Here is a 22214-nt window from a genome sequence, read left to right as displayed (position 1 = left end):
TTTATATATAGTTTCAGTCAATCTGAAACAGTATAAAAAAACCATAGCATGTTCTATACTAGTACGCAGATGATTCTCTATATAATTCAAAATAATATGTCAGAGATATCAGTTACTGTTCTGTCAGTCTTGTTAAATCCAAGGGAATAAATGGAATTTATCAACAACTTTTTCAGTTGAAATTGCCAAAAATCTAGATATATTTTCTTTGTAGTCAAAAATTACAAAAAAATCAAAAAAAAAAAACTTGTATTTTATTACAAAGTAACTTTTTAAGTGCTTTAAAAAGCCTCAGGGTGCAGATCAAAGTATATGGCTTAAATGGTGAAGTATAACACTTACGTACATTCTGTAATATTCTTTTTAAAAAAGAAATTAGAAAAAGATTGGATCTCATTTTGTTTATGAAGTATTAAAAAAAGGACGCAATGAGTGATGGCACGATAACTAAGGAGAGTAATGGCTCTCCCAAAAATACTGTTAATAATACCAACACAACTACTAGTTCAACAACTAGTCCCATATCTAATAATAAAAAAAATTTAAATGTTACAAGTTCCACAAATTCTCATAATACTCTATATAGAGGTAACAGGGGAGAAAGAAAAAAAAGATCTTTGGTCTTTGTGTCAGAAGGTTCTGCAGACATTGACACACAAAAGAGGAAGGAAGAGCAACAACAGAAGAGGTACGAGAATGAAAGACTGAGAAGAAAAAGGAAATCATTACAGGAACAACTAAGGGCTAATGCTATTAAGAAACAACGTGAATTCAAAAAATTAGTTAAAAAAAAGGAAAGTTTTAATAAGTTGAGTAAGCAAGAATTAGATTATTTTCAAAAGATACGAGCAGAGGAAGCTAAAAAAGACAATGAATTAAATAACTATTTACATAATAAAATAAATGAGTTCGAAATCAAAAAAAATATATTGACTGAGAATAATCAATCAAAAACAAACCCTGGTTTTGCAAATAAGACAGTTGTCGAAAAATCCATTTCTCCAATGTCTATTGGTATTGTCAAGAAGAAACAGAGAAAAATTGGAATCTCTATACAAAAAATCAAACCAAAATCATAATGATAATGATAATAACGATGACAATTATGGATACAGTAACAAATACACAGACAGGTATTGAAGTTGATATAAAAGGTAATTATGTGAATATATTTTCAGTTCCAGAAAAATATTCCAGGTGAATTCTTTTTTGAACTTGTGAAATTTTTTATGTTAATTGATAAAATCAAGCTACTTTTTCCATTATTCATATCAAATTCTCCCAACAAAAAAACACACTTAAAGCAAAGCGATTAGTATAAGTTTTATTTATGTATTAAATTTTGAAGTATTTTTGCAATTATAACATGCTAAATTAATACCTGTCATAATTTCAAACAAGTTTTATAAATATTTATCTTTCTAAATGCGGTGTGATTAAGTTAATGGAAAAGATATTCAGAAATGTTTTCCAAAATGTTTTCATCATAATCTGGTAAAAAAGGTAGACCTTCATTTCGTTATACTTACCTTATTTATAATAGTAATAAAGCTCATAAGTCTTATCAGAATGCCATCTTGCCCATTTAAGCTACAAGCTTTTTGAATAATATTCAACATTACATGAAGCATGATAAAAATTTCTACTTATTTTTCCATTTTCTTTATATACCCTGTAAAATCATATAATAAAACACATTTAAATCGTATTAACTTTTTTAAAATCTTATATTTAAAAAAATAAAATCACTAAAATACCTCTTAACTCTAATAATTTTTTCTCTTTCTCTATGAATGATCACCTATTTTTTTTATCCTTTCTTTTTATTTGATTCGAAAAATATGTCAAAAGGATTCTTTGTTTTGTTTTGTTTTGTTTTGAAGTGGAGTTGAAGAACTATTAAGTAGAAATATTCTAGAAAATTCGTATCATCCATCAGAGGAGCCTTCACAGCTGAGCTGCTGCTATACACGCCAAAATAGATCTGTAGAATATACTTGTATAAAAGTATCTATTTACCCAAATAATTAAACAATATAAAGAGGATTACATAAAGAGTCCAGTGGAGTTTAGTACATATCCATAGTGTATTAATTACTGATACAGTATCATAGGCAGAAAACAAAATTTTAATATTTTATAATTTGAATATTAGTACCAATGCCGAAAGTCTTTGCAAAAAAAATATTAGAAGATTAAATAGTACGAAAATAATCAAATTAAAAAGTGAAGATCTCTTAAATGGTTTTAAAATTGTATATATATATATATATTTTTTTTTTTTTTTTTTTTTTTTTGGAAAACATTACGTTATTATGGATGCAAGTGATACATAATATGTCTAATTGTGCATTGGTTGATGGTAGAATAGTTAAAATAGATATAATTTCCGTGTCAATAGCTGTACCAGTTTATTAAACGAAAAAAACACATTGGACATGTATGTATATGCATATATACATATACGAATACATGCATAAAAAAGACTATAATCCATATATGCATATAAGATTATAGTAATAATATAGCATATATTCAACTTTCTCTTCCTGTTTGATTTGGATTGTATAAAAACACATTAAGGATATTTAAAGTACGCAATATGTCTCTAGATAGTTATTAGTTTATTAAATCAATTTCTTTTTATTTTTATCAGTTAAACTTGATTTGATGTGGATAAACCACAATAAAAAAGTGGATAAGTCTATCTATATTTCCTCATCTGATATGCCATCTTCAACAGTTGGAATATATTTAGGGTCTGTCAACACACATAGAGGTTTAACAAACCCGCCATAGTTTGGTTTTAATGGACCAAAATATTGTTTGCCCTTTATTGAACCATCATTCTTACCGCATGGTTTATCAAATTCAATACCACACCAAATATCATCATTATTAATTTCTGGAATTTTTCCAATGTACCTTAACCAACCTCTTCTCTCTGTATGAGGACCAGTAGAAGATTTGACCAAACATCTTTGATTCAGTTCCAGGTTTTGTACCTGTTCTTGCTGTCGTAATCTATTTTGCTTTAATTGTTCATTATATACAGGGTCAAATCTGCCTAATTTATTATTCTTTTTCCAATTCAATACAGAATCTTTTTTCCTCAAGTAGTCTTCTTCTGACAATTGAAATATATTATTATTATTATAATTAGAATTATTTTTACTTGTTTTCGATCTTTTTAATTGATTTATCAGAGAATTCTCATTTGTATCCAAGACTTTAATTTTTTCTACGTTTGATAAATCAATAGTTGGGCTCGATGTATTTAAATCTATCAACTGATTAGGCTTACTTGTATATGTAACTTGAATATTCATATCATCTAATTCAATCCCAGTCAATTTATATAATTTTTCACATAACTCACTGTATAAAATATTATTTGGAAAGTCTTTTGAGGTGGATACAAATTCAGACTCAATAAAAATATTCTTCATGTGTATAAAAATTGATTTCACTGGCTTTAGTTATGTTTTTTATTTAATATCTTAGTTTTTATAATGGCTTTTTATTAACTAATTTATTCAAAGTATAGGATACTAGTCATTTACCCATTGTAAGTAGTTTGTTCTTTTTTGAATTGAACATAATTCTATGGCAAATATATCAATTTTTTTTTTTTAATTTTAATTGAAGATATCTAAAAGGTAAAAAAAAGAAATAAAATGAATGTTGAACAAACAAACAAAAGAAGCCATAATAAAACTAAGTGGATTTATATTTGAACAAATTGATAATATTATTCAATAGATCTACAAGAAAGGTTTTGTCACAAATTGTTAACAGTAACTTATCTGCTTGCTAGGGAGAGAAGTTATCATTTTTTTATATTATATTTTCAAAACATTTATATTCATATATAAAAAGATCATGAGTGAAACTGTATGTATTAGGTTTTTCATTGGCATTAATGGCTATTCTCTGTTTAATTGATAATCTAACAAAGCTAGGAATACTAACAATATATATTATTGATAATTATTTTTGGAAACATTGAAACCTTTCGTTTTATTTCTTAGAAACAAGACAAGAAACAATCATTCTCACAATCTCAACAAAAAAAGAAATTCGAAAGTCCTAAAAGAGAAGCCATTTTAGATTTGGCAAAATATAAAGACCACCAAGTTCGTGTTAAATTGATGGGAGGAAGACTAGTAGTCGGTGTGTTAAAAGGTTATGATCAATTAATGAATTTAGTTTTAGATGAAACAATTGAATATATGAGGGATTCTAATGATAAAATTTCAAAGGATAAGACTAGATCTCTTGGCTTTACTGTTATAAGAGGTAATATTTTAGCATCTATCAGTCTCATGGAAGGTTCAGAAATTATCTATATGCAAAACTCTGAATGAGACATGAAATGAATTTAAATATATATAATATATATAAACAAAAGTAAACACCAAGATAAAAAAAATAAAAATAATAAGAAAAAAACTAATAACATATAATACTTGGATAATCCATAGATACCCTATGTCTATCAATAGACCGCATATTCTAATAAATATACATATAACAAATATAGCTCTTCAATTTCGATTTCTTTCTATTATATCGTCCTTCCTCTCAATAATAAACAGTTGCTTATATTATTATTGATATTATTATTACACTTTAAGTGTCCAGCTTGTTTATCAACTGCTACCCTACTAAATGTATTTGATAGATACCGTGATGGCTTGTGGTTTCTTTCAATGTAATACGGTTTTAAGTAGAGATGAAATAGTTAAAAATTAGGGTTAGTTAGGGCTTTAAACCAATTTGGTATCGCCGTATCCCCGTGAGAAAGGCTCTAAGATGCAATTACCTATTTAGGATATGCTTACTTAATTAGGCAATGAATGCTCTCTCTCTCTCTCTTTTTTTTATTTTTTTGTCTCAAAAAATTTTTGAAGCTCATCGGCACCAAAAAAAAAAGAATAACAGTTGAAAATTTTTTCTTTCAACCTCATCGCACATTTTCTTTATATTAAACAAGTATAGCTCATTTTATATATATACATATATGATAGAACATCCAACTTGTTCTTGTTCTAAAAAGTTAATTACATGATTCGCACTTTTCACCTTCTTTTCATCTCAGTTTATAAATTATCGTCAAGACAATTTGATACGTTTACAAATCATCAAAAAGTTGTTTGAGATTTAAATATATTTATATTTAAAGCACATTTTTCTTTTTCAAATATCCTAGGGTCAAACCGAATTGTTGTTCATTTGATACATACTTTATTTAAAGTAATCATTTAAACTTTTTCTTTTTTTTGGTTTTACTATCATAATTTGCATAACACCATTATTTTTTTTTTTTTGCACTTTTTGTAATTAATTTTAATTCTTAACAAAGAATCTCACATCGTTTAAAATACACATCCACATAGTAAAAAAATGTCTTCCGAACCATTTAAGAACGTTTGTCTTTTACCACAAACAAATCAATTAACTGGTCTTTATACCATTATTAGAGATAAAAATACTGTCAGATCTGATTTTGTTTTTTATTCTGATAGAATTATTAGATTATTAGTCGAAGAAGGTTTAAATCATTTGCCAGTGATCCCTAAAACTGTTGCTACCCACACTGGTGAAGACTTCAGTGGTGTTGGCTTTAAAGGTAAAATATGTGGTGTCTCAATTGTTAGGGCCGGTGAATCTATGGAACAAGGTTTAAGAGACTGCTGCAGATCAGTAAGAATCGGTAAGATATTGATCCAAAGAGACGAAGAAACTGCTATACCAAAATTGTTCTATGAAAAATTACCTGATGATATTTCTGAAAGATACGTCTTTTTGCTGGATCCAATGTTAGCTACTGGTGGTTCTGCAATCATCGCCACTGACGTATTAATAAAAAGAGGTGTTAAGCCAGAGAGAATCTTTTTCTTGAACTTAATCTGTTGCAAAGAAGGTATCGATAACTATCATAGAGCTCACCCAGATGTTAAAATCGTTACTGGTTGTATCGATAAAGGTTTGAATGAACAGAAATATCTAGTTCCAGGTTTAGGTGACTTCGGTGACAGATACTACTGTATTTAATTCAAATAGTTAAATAATAATAATAATAATAGCAATAAACAAGCAAAGAAAAAGACAACAACAAGAATCCAATTAACATAATATATAAAGTATTTAATAGGATATTTTTGTGTATTTAGTACTGTAAATTATTATCAACAATATAAAGAGTCCTAACTTTTACATTCGACATCTATACATTTAGTGTAACCCAACAGATGAATAGGATAAGATATTGCGATATGAAATAGAAGAGAAGTAGTATGAAGATTAGGGAGGCTATACCATTCAACTTTATTTATATAAGAATTTTTTGGTTGTTCTATCAGTGATTCTTTTTCTCAGGATATTATTCTATATAAATATTCTCTATGACATAATACACATGATATATTTCTTCTATTTCATAGGAATTTTGTAGAGATTACACCCGGATCTTCAATCCACGACCTCTTGTCTAATAACAATTTCTTGAAAGCAAACGAATTGGCAAAAATTGAACCACCTATCCATGCAGTATATTTTCTTTTTGGTGGTGCCAAAATTCTAATATTTGAATCTAGATCCTTGGATAAATAATGCATTTCACTTATAAACCGCTCTCCAAACCCTTTAAACATTGTACTACCACCACTTAACACAATATTTGATCTTAGATTTTGCCGAAGATCCATATCTACCAGATTTATTGATTGTGATGTTATTGTAGATATACTCTCATACTCAGAATGAATGATTGATGGATTAAATAATATTTCCGGGATTCTATACCTTCCCTTTTTAATTGATACAACTTGTCCGTCAGGTAATACAAATTCAGCCATTTTGGAGTCTGAAAGGTCTTCTTCATATTCCATTTCCTCCGTTTTATAATCTAATGCAATATAACCTGCTTTCTCTTTGATAGTTCGTACAATTTCTTGTTCACTGCTGGTAAATAATGAAATCCCATTGGTCTTCCTAATATAAAATTGCAACTGCTCTGTGAGATCTTTCCCACCAAGATCAATTCTTCGTATAGCAGATTTCAATGTAAATCCTTCATAGACTGGTGTTGAAGAACAATAGCCTTCACCACAATCAACTACGCACCCTGTCGTCTGTCCACTGGCATACAGTGACAAGACACTTGGTATTGTAATATATAAAGCATCAAAATTAAATTTCTCAAATAATACTTCACACATTATCTTTCTATTCTTAATATGATTCAAGGGAGCTTCTGTCATCAATAATGGGTATTCTTCTAATCCATTCAACTTCCAGTTTAAGTGTAAAGACTCTTCAAAAATATGAGACCATAACATTTCCATATCATCCCAATGTTCTATAACACCACGATCCATTGGTTTTCTTAATTTTAAGATCCCTCTATGTTTTTGTGCTCTATTCCCCACATATGCCTCATCAGCCAACCCGTTATGCATAACCTTATCATATTTAGATTTACCTGCAATATTATATTCGAAGACTTTTGGCTTATCCTCACCACTAAATCCAGCTTTTACTACACTAGATCCATTGTCGATAACAATAGGTTGGTTATAGAGTGGTTCTTGAAAACCACTATACATCTTTTGGTTATTTTACCATGCTTGTGCACATAGTAAAAATTTTTATACATGAACAAATATGAGTATGTGTATATTAATTAGCCAACCGTTTACAACGCATCTAAAAGTTTATTTGTTTTTCTGATATTTCTATTAGAGTTTTTTTTATTAAATTCTAGTAAATTTAATGTCTCATTTCAATTTCAGAATGACCACCTTCAAGGTATGATTATACTATTAAAGCAGCCCTAAGCTAATCAACATCAAATTACTATATATAATTAGATAAATATATTACTTTAACAAAAAAATCTATAGAATGAAGATAATTCAATGTAAAGATGGGTATCAGTATATATAAATAATTAAGTTTTACTGTTAACAACATAATATCTCCTGTCTTTTTCTCCTAATAAAAAAATCAGAATAATCATAGCACTAATTCTGTGGGTGAAACTGTGATACTATTTTAGTTTCAGCCTTTAAGAAACCTATTGGACCCACAATATACGGTTTCAAATAATGATTTTTTACATTACTATAATCACTACTTGATAAATATCTAAATTTCTTCCTATTATCATTATTTCCAGTCCATATAGGTGGATTATTGGTCTTAAAAGAAGGTTCCTTTATAGGCCTAAAAACAACATGCCCTATCCATTCCTGATCCTCTACAAAAGGTTTGATACACCTCAAAGAGTCTCTTATGTATCTTTTTCTTGACATTTCTTTTTTATTCGGTTGCCATTTTCTATCATCATCTTCATTATACACACACTCCTCAATAGACATGGGAAGCTGATTTAAATGAGTTCTAGAATTATTTATTATAGGGCTTGATATTGAATTGTCCATGATTTCCTCCTCCTCATCTTCATCCTCATCATCAAAATACCCTTCTTCCGCATAAATTGATACGTTACCTTCATTGTTATTAAATACTATCATATCGTTGTTACTATTATCTATATCATCTTCATCTTCATCTTCATCGGTCAAATTACTATCAATATTATCAAATTCATCCAATTCGTTATTGTCTTCATAATTATCAAAAGTGTTTTCAGTCCTATTTCTTCCAGAATGCATTCTATGATGAGTATGGATCTCCTGTATAAGATTCTCGGTAATCTTTCTCTCACATATTCTGGAATCTGGTATTTTGTGATCACATTTTTTGTTTATAGAATTTTTATTATCAGCAGAATTATGACTTTTGGGGGTATTTGAAATAGATGGTGTAGACATTGCTCTAACTCTTGTATATTTCTTATTGTTCATTGAGCTATCGTTAGAAAGATTAGTGGACGATATGTGTTTAATAGTCTTACTGTCATTTAATTCTGAAAATGATTTCTTCATTTTGAAAATATTTCTCATCTTTGATACAAACGACGCATTAATTGTTGAAGTAGAAGTGTTGTTTTTAAATTTATTCAAATCATATGTAGAGTTGATGGATGGTGAAGTATTATGAGATATAAATGTATCCGAAGTTCTAGTTAAGTGACTATTTGGACTTGCACTTTTTTCAATAACTTGAGTATTATTATGTGACTCTGTAAAATTTGTAATATTTTCTTCAAATAAAGTTGTAATGTTATTTGACATGTGAAGATTATGATTATTATTATAATTAGTGTTATTGAGAGAAAGGCCGACCCTTACTGAGCTTAAACTGTAAGATCTTGATTTTTTTGGTATTGAAGAATTTGCCGACACTTCAAAGTTTCTACTTAACGCTACATTTACTTTTACGTGATTCAATCCTTCGAAATGAATACGATTATGAATATGACTAAAACCGTGGTGATGACGACGATGACGACGACGTCTATGACGTCTACGTCTTCTTGGTACAACCCTATAGTTTGGTAATTCTCGCACTTCTAAATCCAATGATACTGATATACCAATAGATAAATACACTGACCACATAATCATATCATCAATATTATTAAAATTAATAAGAAATTGTTCCGACTCACAGCGTAATCGTAAGACAAAAGGTTTCTTATGATAATCAATTGGAATACCATATTTAGCATATTGCAAAGAATAGGTTTTAAAGATATTTGAAGGTAATAAATATTTAGATCTATTTTCATAAATATAGGAGCAAATTTTTTCTTGCTCATTTTCATTAAGATCAAATGTATAACTTTCTTTAGACAGTTTTGATAAAAATGCACTAGATTTTTTTATCTTAGGTGATAAGATGTATGAGTCTTTATTATTAGTATTTGCATGGTTATTAAGAAAGCGATCTGATTTATTATTTCTCAATGTTTTAATTTTATCGGCTATTGTATCATTGATTAAATAAAAATTTAACTGAGTAGAATTGATTTCCATAATATAGTCCTTCCATAATCGTGATGTAGAGGGTTCATATGGTGATACTCTTTCTAGTTTAAAAGATACTATAATAATCTTATTTATTGTTGGTGTATATTCTGGAGGTTTTTCATTTTTATCAACAGGCATAGTATTTTCATAAATCGGAAGTCTGATATTTCTAACAGGATTGATGTCATCATAATTCGGTGGATGTGAAGGCTGTCCATCTATATAATAAAATAAATCTTTTGTTAATTCTATATCTTCTGAAAGTACATTTTCACTTGTATTTGATTCAGTAGCATCTAGTACTTTTATATTCTCCAGTATAGGGTTGAAAATAATAGGCTTTTTATTGTCTGAATACTTGCTATTCTTAGAATTAGAAGATCCTATATTGGTTCCTCTATTTCTACTAGCACTTTTATCACTTGATCTACTAACAACTACATTATTACTACAATCGCTTCTGCTATTGACATGGGTATCTAAATTTGAGAAACTATTTTCTGATGAGATGGGACTAGGTGGAGTCATTACATTGCTGCTTTGAAGTGAAATATATTCCAAAATGGAAGAATTAGAACCAGATAAAGGTGTTTTGATGGAATCTATACTAGTTTTAAGATCATCTTGACAATTATTTCTGGGGTCATAGTTGCATTTTAAGGAGATATCTGGCGAAATAATCTTTGACATCATCGAAGGAATACAAACAAAAAGATAAAGTCTATCTCTTCCTCTTTTTTTTTTTTTTTTTATTTTCTTATTTTCAATATCTAAATATGAAGATATATGACTTTTGCTTTTGATTCTTTTGAGATCGATAAATATAATAAAGATTCAATAGTTCCTTTCTCTTTATCCAAACATATATTATTTTTTTTTGTCTCAATAATGATTCGCCTTCGTCAAATAAATTCTTGTAAAAAAAACAATAGGAATAGTTAATGAGAAGTTTGATAACACTAACTATAACCTCAGTACCGGATGGTAATATTTATAGCCTGTACAAAAAGAAAGAAAAATAAAAGAATAATTACAACGAGTTCTTAGACTATTGTGTAAAGTGTATAGAGATCTTGAATGGTTTAACTTGAATAATTCAATTTTAATAAGTGACAGGAATAGTGAGTAAATATGGTAACAGGTAATAAACACAGAAAAACTGTCATGGGGTGTTGTCTAATCAGGAGTGCGTTTCTATTACAAGTGTATATATAAAATTGGATATATAATGAATTAAGCCTGGACCCTAGGTTTTCAATTTTGTTTTAAATTTTGACTCAAAATAAACTCAAAAGGGTAATTGAAAGCTAATTGATAGGCATAAAAAAAAGTAATTCCGCGATGCATCAAGACCATTCCGTGATTACCGAGTTTATTTTATTGAAAGGCTTATAAACCGAATAATTCCGAAAGTTTGTGAGTTTTAATTCCCGCAATATGCAAAAACAAAGAAAAAAAAAAAATCAACAGCAAAAAATCTATTATAATTTCATTAGAGCAAACCATATGGTGCGAAGTCTACAACTATTGAATATTAACGTATAAAGTTTTTATATATGTTACGTGTTTTGTATCCTACTATATTTCTTATCAATATAACTATGTATAGTCAAGACAATTCTTATTTTTCTTTTTCTTTTGTTTATTGAGGGAGCTATTTTATCTTTAAAATATATAATGTTGATTGAACAGATAGCAATGCTAACAAAAAAAAAATAAAAGTAGTTTCTTTGTTTCTTCTTATTCCACTTCTTATTCACATTTTTATGACATCCATGTAGTTGGATTCAATAAGAAATCACATAAAGTTTTCATCACTTCTGTAGCTTCTTTACCAACCGGTTCAATGAACCTAGAAGGCAATAGGAACCCATGGTTACCAGTGTCTCTTAATTTAATCTGATAACTGATACGTGCACCTTTATCATACATGTAATCTAACAATGACCCGGATCCAGCTGCTGGATTGAGATCGGCATCACGATCTTTACAGCCTTGTCTAACGTCGTACTGTTTCCCAGAAAACTTTCTAATACTCTTTGACAAATCGTACGCCAACTCTAATAAGTTTTCAATATCATTGGGTAAAACATCACATGAATATGTAAATGGATAAAGTATCTCTTGTGAATAGGAGTGAAAATCTAAGAAAACAGATAACATTTCGTCTTTATCTGGACCAAATTTCTTCTTAATATACTGATCCAACAACTGTGACTCCTTGGCAATAAATGGCTCTTTGCCATTATAATTACTGCTGCATGGATATTCCCATGTTGGCTGCCAATGGTAGCCAAAGGTTCTGTCTAGATCAAAACCAGGACATTCTTTGTTTTCAGTATCTTGCCTATTTTTCCGCCAAAGACGATCTGTGGTCCAAGTATATTCATAACCATCTGGATTCAAAACTGGGATAAAAATAAAATTGAATGAATTGAAGATATGATTTGCTTTATTATTTATACGCGACTCGTAGTCACTTAATAATTGGAACATTACGTAGCACACTGTGGAAATACTGATCCATTCACGTGAATGGGTCCCACCTGTTATCACTATAGTCTTTCCATCTGGGTTTGAAGTTTTGTTATTTACGTTGATTTCGAGTGCATAGAGATGGTTATTTTCAAAAGTGGATCCCAAATCTTGTAAATTAAGGATATCTGGAAACCATTGAGTTAAGACATGGAACCAAACTTCCAGTGAATTTAAATCTCTATAGTCTTGGAAAAAGTATTCTGATAGTTTACCATGGATATTTCTTGTGTTGATTACTTTGAAGATATCAACATTTCTATTTGGATAATCTCTTAATATTTCATTAAATAACCCATGATCTCTTCTGTTTGTTGGGAAGCTTTCTTTGATTAGAGAATCTAATTTATCGATCATTACTTCACAGTTAGCATCCAATGTTTTAGAGATCTTATTGATTTTTTTAAACAAATCCTCATGTGTTTGAAAATCTATAAAGTGGTCATTATTAGTCCATATATCTATATGTCTAGAATATTTGTTTAATCTTTGATATATTTGATCATTGGAAAGATGTCTACCCTTAACTTTATAGTGGCATCTGACTACACCAGAGTTTGAATAATTACCAGGAGATAATTCAGTATGTTTGGTTATACAATGTGCATTCAATGTGAAAAAGAAAGGTATCAGCAATAGTAATTTCTGTACAATGGACATCTTTCTCTATCCAGTTGCTTAATAAATGATTCACTGGATCAGAATAATAAATACTAGAAAAAATGAGCTATAAATCCAGTTGACTCACTTTTGATACGTGGGATAAAATGACAAAGAACGTACTTGTAAAAAAAAAAAAAAAAGAAAAAAGTGATTATTACTGCTAACAATCTTCTAGAACTTCTTTCTTATTCTTGTGTATGTATTACCATCAGCATTAAAGAAAAAACACACAAACACATATAGCAAGGGAAGATAGAAAGATTCACTCTGAAAAATTTGATAAATAACATTAACTGCATGAGTGTAAAACCTAGATCTAGACCTAGAGGTAAAAGCTTCCAAACCCTACATAAGTTTTTGTACATTCCAAGAAAAACACTAAAATTTACCTCTCAACTCTTCCTCCCTCTCCTTCTCCTTCCGTTTTTACCTCATCCTCATCCCCTTTCCTCCCGCCCCCTCCCGATTCCTCCTTAATTTTCTTGTTCTTTATTTTATTTTATTTTCTTTTCTTTTTTCACGCTATTCGTTTCCCTTGTTGACGAGATAGCGAAATTCCCATCTTATTTTAATTACGGGTTGAATGCGGGTACAGTATTTGTTGTATATAGATCAAGTCAACTGACATCAATTACATACGGAGACAAAAAAAAAAAAAAACAAAAAACAAAAACCAAAAACAGTTATAAATAACTGGTAGAAAATAATTATACTTCATTTGAACTCGTTTCTCTAGATCACTTGATTGTTTGCACTTGGAAGAGAATAGATAAAGGAAAGAAAAGAAACGAAAAGAAAAGAAAAAAGAACGAAATTCTTCTAGTTAAGATTACTTTAAATACAAAAGATCTAACTTCATAAAAGTAACATCTAATATATTTGAACCAATGACAGAAGAACTTTCACCAACAACTAGTAGAATTGATTTGACAAAGGAAAGGTTTGTTAAAGATGATGACGGTAACAAAGTCGACGTTAGTAAACTAACAACTCAAGAATTGAAGTTATATAAATTATATGGGAAGTTGCCATCGAAGAAGGATCTACTGAAGCATAAAATGCAAGAAAGAAAGTATTTCGATAGTGGTGATTATGCATTAAGCAAAGCAGGCGTTGAGAAGTCCAATGATGTGATCCAGCATTCAAGTAATAATTTACCTGTCACCAACCCGTCAGGACTCAGGAAATCGATTATACAAAGACGACTAAGTAATAGTGCTGGAAGTATTGATTCCTCCACCATAAATCAAATTGAAAGACAGGGCAGTATATCGAGTGGTCCACCACCAAAATCTCCATCCAAATGATAAACATTAAGCACCCCATTTTCTCCTCAAAATAATAACAACAATAACGTAAATGGTAATTATCTTTATGTTTGTCTTTTTCCCTATCAATCAATCTGTGTTCCATAATTATAAGTTATGAACAAGCATTTACATATATACATATATATGTATATTTATGCATCTATATATATAGTTATTTGTTTTAACGTTTTATACCCTATACATAAATAAAGTATCCATTAACTAATTGATTGATTGATTAATTAACTGATTGACTTTTTTTTTTTTTATTTCTTCCATTCACCGACATTTATTGTAATAGATATCTTCCTGTCTTGCCAAAGACTAAATAACTTAGGAAATAGAAATCCACAATATACAATAAATAAAACCATGGCACGCTCTCGTTAATATTCATAGATAGATAAGTGACGGCTACACTAATCCCACTTATAAGAGAACCCAAAAGCAATACACTTAGAGTTCCATCAAAATATAGCCATAAAATGAGGTTCAATAATCCCCACGCACTAGAGGCTTGTAAAGATGAGGACCATTGGATTGTTCTAATACCCAAACATATGCCAAATAATGCATTAAAACATTTTAGTACAGCTTTTAAATCTGTGTCTGGTTTAGTCTGTTTTTCACTTAGTAGAAATTTATCCAATATTGGTACAGCGGTGCCACATAATACACCCAAGATACCATACACAACATAAGTTGGGAATGGTAATTGGGTATTTGACCACTGAGTAAATTTGACTAGGGTATATGACAGCATCCACTTCTTCAAAGATTTATTGTCGTATAGCTCGGTAGATAACTTCGCAAACATTACACCCATCCAAAACAAAATACTACATGACACGAAAAAATATAGGACACGTTGATAAATTTTGATGGTTTTATGTGGGGACAGCTCATTCTTACTTGGTGTGATAAATTTTTGTTTTAATACCTTATAATCTTCTACAGTGTTGGTAACATCTTTATCGTAAATGGAGTATAATGCAGGTCTTGTTAAAGTGACTTCACTCTCTGAGTGTTTCATATTTCAAATTATATTTTGTTGATGTTGTTTTATCTTTTTTTTTCTTTTGTTTTTCAAATATTATGCAAATATTATTCAACTATTATTCAACTATTTACTTATGTAGGTACATGCACATGTATATGTTGTATGTATTTGTCTAAACACAACTTTATGTGTTCATATCTATATATATATATATTTATATACATATTTATATATATTCATATTTATATGTGTTGTAAACACAGGAAAACAGAAAAAGAAACGAAACAAAACAAAACCAAACGTAAAAAGAGGAAAAAACGGAAAATTCAATATCCCAATCCGATGTATACTTTCCTGTTTAGGAAATAAGTATCTAAAAAGGAAATATTTTCTACTAATTTTTCTTTCTTTCCTTCTTTCTTTCTTTTTTTTTAATATTTTTTATCTGTCCACAAAACCCGCAAACTCCAATTGGCGGAGAGAGAAAAAAGTGAAGGCTGACAAAGATTTTTCAAACTATGCAGTTTGAAGTTGAGATGATTATGAATGGCTTGCATATATAGATATACATAGGTACACATCCCTGTCTAATTGCCATCTCTATGTTGAAGAGATGCCTACGTTAAATGAATAAGCAAACAAACAAATAAGAAAAATAAAAAAGAGAAAAGGATTGAGGTGTCGTAAATACATATTGGACACACACAAAGCTCAAATGAATTAAGTTGTTAGAGGTTGGAATGACTATTAAGAAGAATCCTCACATCAATGCAATTACATATTTGAAAAATAAACCAAATTCGCAATATGCGTTTCATCTATTAGAAGATATTAATAATTCAGTAGCATTATTGATGGACGAAAATGGACTCAAGGTCTCCGTCTTAGCTGAATTTTATCCCAAACAAAAAAATCTACTGGGATTAAACCTTAACCATGGGTACAAGATCATGCTACGATTGCGACAACCATATGATGATTCCCAGTTTTTATCCAGAGACGAAATTATAAATACTATGATTCACGAACTGACACATAACAAAATCGGCCCACATAATGCTGCTTTCAAGAAATTGATGAACGAATTGTGTGGTAGACAATATATCATTGAAACTTTGGGTTTAACTTATAACTTTCTTGGTGTGGGAAAACGGCTTGGTGGCAAAAATATCGGTGGTAAATATAATATACGGCAACAAAGAATACATTCTTTGCAAAACGGATTAATAAATATAAGCAAAAATGATACTAATACTACCCTTACTTTCACTTCTACTTCTATTCCTAATAATAATAGTAGTGATTGTTTGCAAAAATTAGGATCTTTAAATGGAATTAGAAAACAGAGGTTAACACCAAAAGAAATGACTGCTAAAGCTGCTATTGAAAGATTGCAAAAACAATCAGGTCAAAGATCGTTACCTTTTGAATATAGTGAAAAGAATAATACAGACGACAATGTAAATATACAGGAAATTTTGTCCCAGCATGATTTAATGGAAAGCCAGGTTGAAGAAATTATTATTATAGACTCAGATATTTCTACAGATGACGATGATGAAGGAGAAGAACATAGTACTTTTCTTCATAGTTCCAGTAGTACACGGGCTAAAGAAGAACCTATTATAGACTTTATAGACTTAACCTAGCTACATATATTTTTAAAAAAACAAATTTACTATTCTTTCATATATGTTTTATTATTAAGAGTATAAATCAGATGATGCATGTTGACATATACATATGAATATACTACATAATTATTTCATCAACAACAACTAAATTTAGCAAAAAAACCTTTATTTGTTTCCGTTAAATCATCTAACAGCTGCTGTTGCATTTGTTGTTGTTCTGTCATCATTTCATGTCGATTTTGTTTTGCAAAAACATGCCCATTTATTGGTTGAGTTGAATAACCCTTTAAACCGGCGTTATAACTATCATGATGAGGTGAAGTTTCTCCTAAATTACTAGCATTAATTTGATTACTTTTATCGTATAGTTGTGTCATGGCTATCTTTCGTGGATATCTTTTCACTTGTTGTTGTTGTTGCATATACTTGTCCTGTAAAGGATCACATTTTTGATATGGTTGAGATAATATTTGTGGTGGTTGTCTTTGAAATGCTTGAAATAAATTAGGATCAGTTTTCAATAATGGGAGTTGACCAAGTTGTGTTTGTCTTGACTTCATTTGTAGTGATATGCCATTAATCTGTTTTTTATTTTCGTCTGGTGGATTTGGATGACCATATCCATGAAGATTGGGTTTCTTGTTAATGTTCGGATCCCAGCCGCGACCACCATTTAATTTAAACCAATCATACTTCCCATCACAACATTCACCAATTTCTTCTAATACTGTTGCAAATAATCTACGGTAACCTTCATAATCTGGTGCTTCCTCAAATGTAAGATTTCTTACAATATCTAAATATTGACCAAATTGAATTGGTAGACCCTGGGCTAACTCGTATGCATTTGTTATTCTTTTCCTTTCCCCTATCTTTTCGTATTTCTGCTTGTTATTAGGAGCCTTTAGCCCCTGCCATGGTAAATGACCTCTTAAAAAATAAAAAAATACATGTCCCAGAGCCTCCATATCGTCTCTTCTGGATTGCTCCCTGCCTAAATGTGTATTAATTGACATATATCTTGCAGTTCCACTTAATGATTTTTTCTCGCGATACGGAATATGAATTTTAGTCTTTGGATCTCTATATTGCTTAGCCATACCAAAATCGATCAAATGAATGTTGTTTTCATCAGGTTGCCCAGCTCTTCCAATTAAAAAATTATCTGGTTTAATGTCCCTGTAAATAAGATCATGCAAATGTAAATCTTCAAGCAAGCTTATCATCTGAATGGCAACTTGAGCGACAGTCTTTACTGAGAATTTTCTTCCACACCAATCAAAAAGATCCTCTAGTGAAGGTCCTAAAAGATCTATTACCAAAATGTTATGTAACCCTTCTTGTCCGAAATAATAAGCCAATGGGATATTGGGAGTGCCTGCCATAATCTTGTATGTTCTATATTCATCTTTTAGTTGTGGAGCTTCAGACTTTCTTGGTTCGAGCTTGATAGCTACAGGGGCTCTATTAATCATATTGACACCTTCAAAGAGAACCCCAAAGGAACCTTCACCAATTTTTTTGCCAATTTTAAAATGCAAACCCACAATAGTTCCATCATTGGAATTTGTACTACGATTTTGATTATTATTTGGATAACTATCATAATTATTATTGTTGTTGTTATTGTTATAACTGGAATATGAATTATTTTTGAATAAATAAGTAGATGTTCTGGATTGAAAATTATTTGGAATATTAGTCAATTGGTTAACTGCTATAATGTTATGGCTATTCATGGTATTATCTTTATAGCTATTATGATTATGATTATTATTACTATTTTTATTGTTGTTGTTGTTACCGTTATTTCTTTTAGAATTTATTAGTGCTATTTTAAAATTTTGTTTTATATCCTTTCCAAATTTAATTATTACTGAGATCAAAAGGCAACCAAAGGCAAAAAATGCATTAATTATCGACAACCCAATAAGCACTTGATTAAAAGTAATGAATTGAATAATGTTTAAATGAGTATTTATTGATAGATATTTATTTTAAAGTCCAAGTACCGTAAATTAGTGAAAAAATAAAAAAAGATAAAAAGAAATTAAAGCAATAGATGAATGATAAAGAACACCAGCAATAATGTAAAAAAGAAATAAAAGAAATAATGAGAAGGCTCCTTTGGTTAAAAATAAAATTTCCTTTCAAAAGGTTACATAAACAAAATCTAACTCTTCTTCTGTATTTTGTCCTAAAAATACTGATAAGAAAGAGATATGATAATACCAAAAACAATTAACAATTGATGGGGAGAAATAGAAAGGATGAAATACCTGTTTTATACTAAAATTGATTAATGTTGAGTCATGTAGGATCGTTTTGATCTTTTTAGTAATTGAATAGAGAGAATTTTGATTTTACTGTATGGAGAGTGGATAAAAGAAATTTTTAAGTCTTTTATATTATCTTGCTCTATGCTAATATAAGTTAGACATCAATCTGTTTCTACTCATCTTTGTACTCTGGAGCACTGTATGACATTCAGAAATTGTTTGTTACACATTTGATCCGCATCATTTAATTTTGCTTTGCTTCATTTATCTTTTTTTTTGTTTTTATTTTTTGGAACATGTCAAAATATTTCCTTTTTGGGAAATTACATGCTAAAAAATTTGTTCTGTTGAGTCCGAAATACGCGAAAACAAAACAAACTTTTATTTTGGTGGTATTTTTTTTTGTTTGTTTATTTAATTTTATAGATATGTAATTTATTCACAATATAAGTATATAAGCTGCACAAACAGTTCTTTAGTACTTTTTGAACTGTTGCCCCTTTGCCACCATAAACAAGAGCTATACCATCCCAACTTATTACAAAATATCCAATCAATGACACCAGTCGATCCACATTAGTACGTTTGCAGTCCCTTGTATCTTTTTAAAAATATTATTTTTTCAACAAGAATGGTGTCAAAACATTTTTAAGAGCATTCATGTTGGAACTGATATTTTTTCAGATTTTGTAAATGTCTTAAATCTTCTCTATTTTCTTCTTTTTCAATTATTTCGGTACCAGTTTTGTTTGTAATTTTGGTATTATTATGATCTGTATTATTATTTCCAATTTTGAAATTGTTACTATTTGCAGTGATTTAGTATTCAATTTGGACTGCTTTAACATATGCGTGTGCTTCATTATTTAATACTTCATTGATAATAAATAATATTCTAAAATGTTTGTTCGATTGTCTTGAAGATACAAATAAATTGTTATATCTAAATTTTTTTACTGCAATTTTTCGAGTGGGTTTGCAAAAGTATTTACCTTTCTAACTTTAAAAATATGTTAGAAATATAGTAGACAAGTTGCTTATCTAAAATTTATAATAAAATCTTGGATAAATCGAAGGAATCCAAAACCTTATGTTTTTCTTTCTTTCCAATGGCTTGCTTGAAATTAAAATCCCGACATCATTTAAAAGGTCTTTAAAGTATTCTTTTTTTTCAGAAAGAAGAGTAACTTTTAAATGACCACTACCTATAGGAATACACAAATAAATAAGGTAATTTTATTAGTGTAAATTATTTAATACATAAAAATTTATCAATAAAAAAGCAAACAAAGAAAAAATTGTAGATTATTGAATAAAAATATATTATACAACCAGTGCAAACTATATTTGTAATAAAAGTATTGATTTTATATGCGAATATGGAAAGGAAAAGTAACAAAAATATAAAAATAGGAAAAAATGAAATAAAATAAAATGCGTATACTGATATGAATGTTCAAATTTAGTATTTTACACAACAAAAAATTGGTATAAAGATTTTTTTGTACAAATTCTAATTCATCACTATCCTTATTATTACAACTAATATGTTTTTTTTTTGTTAATTTAATTACTATCCCCTGTGTCCTCCTCTTCATCACTTGAAACATCAAAATCCATTTCATCAGGTATATTACCTTCCAGCCAAAAATCATCAATCATCTTTTGATTTAATAAAATTTCTTCTTTGGTTGCCTGATGTTTAATATGTTTCAAATTTTTTTGATTAACGTTCTCTATTTTATGCCTATACGACTTATTTTGTTCATAATGATTATATGAATCATAGATATGTTCCATTTCGTTATTTGGATTATGGCAAAATTGACATTCTTGATTATTGGCCAATGAATGATATAGTGTGGGATTCAACCTTCTTGAATTATGGCATGGTTTATTCAAAGCTTTTCTAATGTTTTCTAGTTGGAAGTACCTTGGAATAGTGGCTGTGAAGGAATGTCTACGAGGCGCAGATCGAGTTGAAATGTAGTCTATGCTGTTAATGTTGTGTGTGGTGTCCATGTGACTATTTAATGGGGTGTATTCTAAATAGGAACTATCATCACTGCAGATACTTCTGACATCATGGGTTGTTAAATCTTTCTCTAAACTGGTACTCATTGTCTGTTATTTTGTGTTAATGTGGAAATATTTTCTTGAGAATTTGGAGTATATGTATATATTGGTGTTGGTATTTATTTTTATCTTTGTTGATATAGACTCTCTCGTTAAATCATAGGGCAGCATCTGTTGTGTATTTTATCAGTATCTAAACAAAAGGCTTTACAATTATACATGTGCATATATATATATATATAATATGATTTTGTGCCAAAATGTAGATTATATAAAAGGGTAGAAATATTGTCACAAGCATGCAGGATAATATTATACTAATGGTAAGAAATGTGGGGTTTACAGGTTGAAACAACTTCAAGAAGAAGACCCAAAAAACACATGTCACATGGAGAGAAGGAGAAAGAAATGAAAGAATAGAACAAATTTTTGAACATATTATTCTTGAAATACAAAAGGGTTTAAAAAAGATTATAAATCATTCCTTTATCTTTGGATATAGTTTATAAAGTATTGCCACCAAGCTTTACATATGTGTAGAATGAGAGAAACGTGGTTTATCCTTAATTGACAGACAACAATAGCTATCATGTACAAAGCAGTGTAAGTTAGTTTTTTCACGTCATGATAAGAACTTAACATTAATTTAAAGAGTCAAAAGTGTGTAGTGCACACATGTTCGTAGATAAACAAGCAAACCAACAGGCAAACCGAAAACGTGGTCTCCATAAGTCATCTCCACAAATCATAAAGGATTCTGTACTATCACAGAATGA

At 29.4% G+C, this 22214-nt stretch overlaps 12 protein-coding genes across 12 annotated transcripts; 5 read left to right on the top strand and 7 right to left on the bottom strand.

The window, feature by feature from the left end:
* Positions 1-428: 428 nt before the first annotated feature.
* FYV6 (Fyv6p) lies at positions 429-1079 on the top strand (the record flags this gene model as incomplete). The annotated part of the gene is made up of 1 exon (XM_064858474.1): positions 429-1079. One exon carries the CDS (start codon positions 429-431, stop codon positions 1077-1079), a length of 651 nt encoding a protein of 216 aa, XP_064714297.1.
* A 1629-nt stretch (positions 1080-2708) lies between these two features.
* On the bottom strand, positions 2709-3449 carry ALF1 (Alf1p; the record flags this gene model as incomplete). Its single annotated transcript, XM_064858473.1, has 1 exon — positions 2709-3449. The coding sequence occupies one exon, from the start codon at positions 3447-3449 to the stop codon at positions 2709-2711; it is 741 nt and encodes a 246-aa protein (XP_064714296.1).
* Positions 3450-4151: 702 nt separating this feature from the next.
* LSM7 (Sm-like protein LSM7) lies at positions 4152-4367 on the top strand (the record flags this gene model as incomplete). Its single annotated transcript, XM_064858472.1, has 1 exon — positions 4152-4367. One exon carries the CDS (start codon positions 4152-4154, stop codon positions 4365-4367), a length of 216 nt encoding a protein of 71 aa, XP_064714295.1.
* Positions 4368-5406: 1039 nt separating this feature from the next.
* Positions 5407-6057, top strand: FUR1 (uracil phosphoribosyltransferase; the record flags this gene model as incomplete). Its single annotated transcript, XM_064858471.1, has 1 exon — positions 5407-6057. The coding sequence occupies one exon, from the start codon at positions 5407-5409 to the stop codon at positions 6055-6057; it is 651 nt and encodes a 216-aa protein (XP_064714294.1).
* Positions 6058-6440: 383 nt separating this feature from the next.
* Positions 6441-7610, bottom strand: ARP1 (actin-related protein 1; the record flags this gene model as incomplete). The annotated part of the gene is made up of 1 exon (XM_064858470.1): positions 6441-7610. The coding sequence occupies one exon, from the start codon at positions 7608-7610 to the stop codon at positions 6441-6443; it is 1170 nt and encodes a 389-aa protein (XP_064714293.1).
* Positions 7611-8027: 417 nt separating this feature from the next.
* PWA37_001855 (uncharacterized protein) lies at positions 8028-10634 on the bottom strand (the record flags this gene model as incomplete). Its single annotated transcript, XM_064858469.1, has 1 exon — positions 8028-10634. The coding sequence occupies one exon, from the start codon at positions 10632-10634 to the stop codon at positions 8028-8030; it is 2607 nt and encodes an 868-aa protein (XP_064714292.1).
* Positions 10635-11705: 1071 nt separating this feature from the next.
* Positions 11706-13136, bottom strand: ECM14 (putative metallocarboxypeptidase; the record flags this gene model as incomplete). Its single annotated transcript, XM_064858468.1, has 1 exon — positions 11706-13136. The coding sequence occupies one exon, from the start codon at positions 13134-13136 to the stop codon at positions 11706-11708; it is 1431 nt and encodes a 476-aa protein (XP_064714291.1).
* Positions 13137-14026: 890 nt separating this feature from the next.
* IGO2 (phosphatase regulator) lies at positions 14027-14446 on the top strand (the record flags this gene model as incomplete). The annotated part of the gene is made up of 1 exon (XM_064858467.1): positions 14027-14446. The coding sequence occupies one exon, from the start codon at positions 14027-14029 to the stop codon at positions 14444-14446; it is 420 nt and encodes a 139-aa protein (XP_064714290.1).
* A 292-nt stretch (positions 14447-14738) lies between these two features.
* Positions 14739-15482, bottom strand: NSG1 (Nsg1p; the record flags this gene model as incomplete). Its single annotated transcript, XM_064858466.1, has 1 exon — positions 14739-15482. The coding sequence occupies one exon, from the start codon at positions 15480-15482 to the stop codon at positions 14739-14741; it is 744 nt and encodes a 247-aa protein (XP_064714289.1).
* A 707-nt stretch (positions 15483-16189) lies between these two features.
* WSS1 (metalloendopeptidase WSS1) lies at positions 16190-17098 on the top strand (the record flags this gene model as incomplete). The annotated part of the gene is made up of 1 exon (XM_064858465.1): positions 16190-17098. One exon carries the CDS (start codon positions 16190-16192, stop codon positions 17096-17098), a length of 909 nt encoding a protein of 302 aa, XP_064714288.1.
* A 119-nt stretch (positions 17099-17217) lies between these two features.
* YCK1 (serine/threonine protein kinase YCK1) lies at positions 17218-18822 on the bottom strand (the record flags this gene model as incomplete). The annotated part of the gene is made up of 1 exon (XM_064858464.1): positions 17218-18822. The coding sequence occupies one exon, from the start codon at positions 18820-18822 to the stop codon at positions 17218-17220; it is 1605 nt and encodes a 534-aa protein (XP_064714287.1).
* A 2106-nt stretch (positions 18823-20928) lies between these two features.
* Positions 20929-21483, bottom strand: PWA37_001849 (uncharacterized protein; the record flags this gene model as incomplete). Its single annotated transcript, XM_064858463.1, has 1 exon — positions 20929-21483. The coding sequence occupies one exon, from the start codon at positions 21481-21483 to the stop codon at positions 20929-20931; it is 555 nt and encodes a 184-aa protein (XP_064714286.1).
* Between the last annotated feature and the right edge of the window lie 731 nt (positions 21484-22214).

Source organism: Arxiozyma heterogenica (assembly GCF_036370985.1).
Source record: "Arxiozyma heterogenica strain weizmannii chromosome Unknown scaffold_18, whole genome shotgun sequence".
In the NCBI taxonomy this organism is placed as follows: Eukaryota; Fungi; Ascomycota; class Saccharomycetes; order Saccharomycetales; family Saccharomycetaceae; genus Arxiozyma; species Arxiozyma heterogenica.
This window is presented reverse-complemented; position numbering and strand designations above follow the sequence as displayed.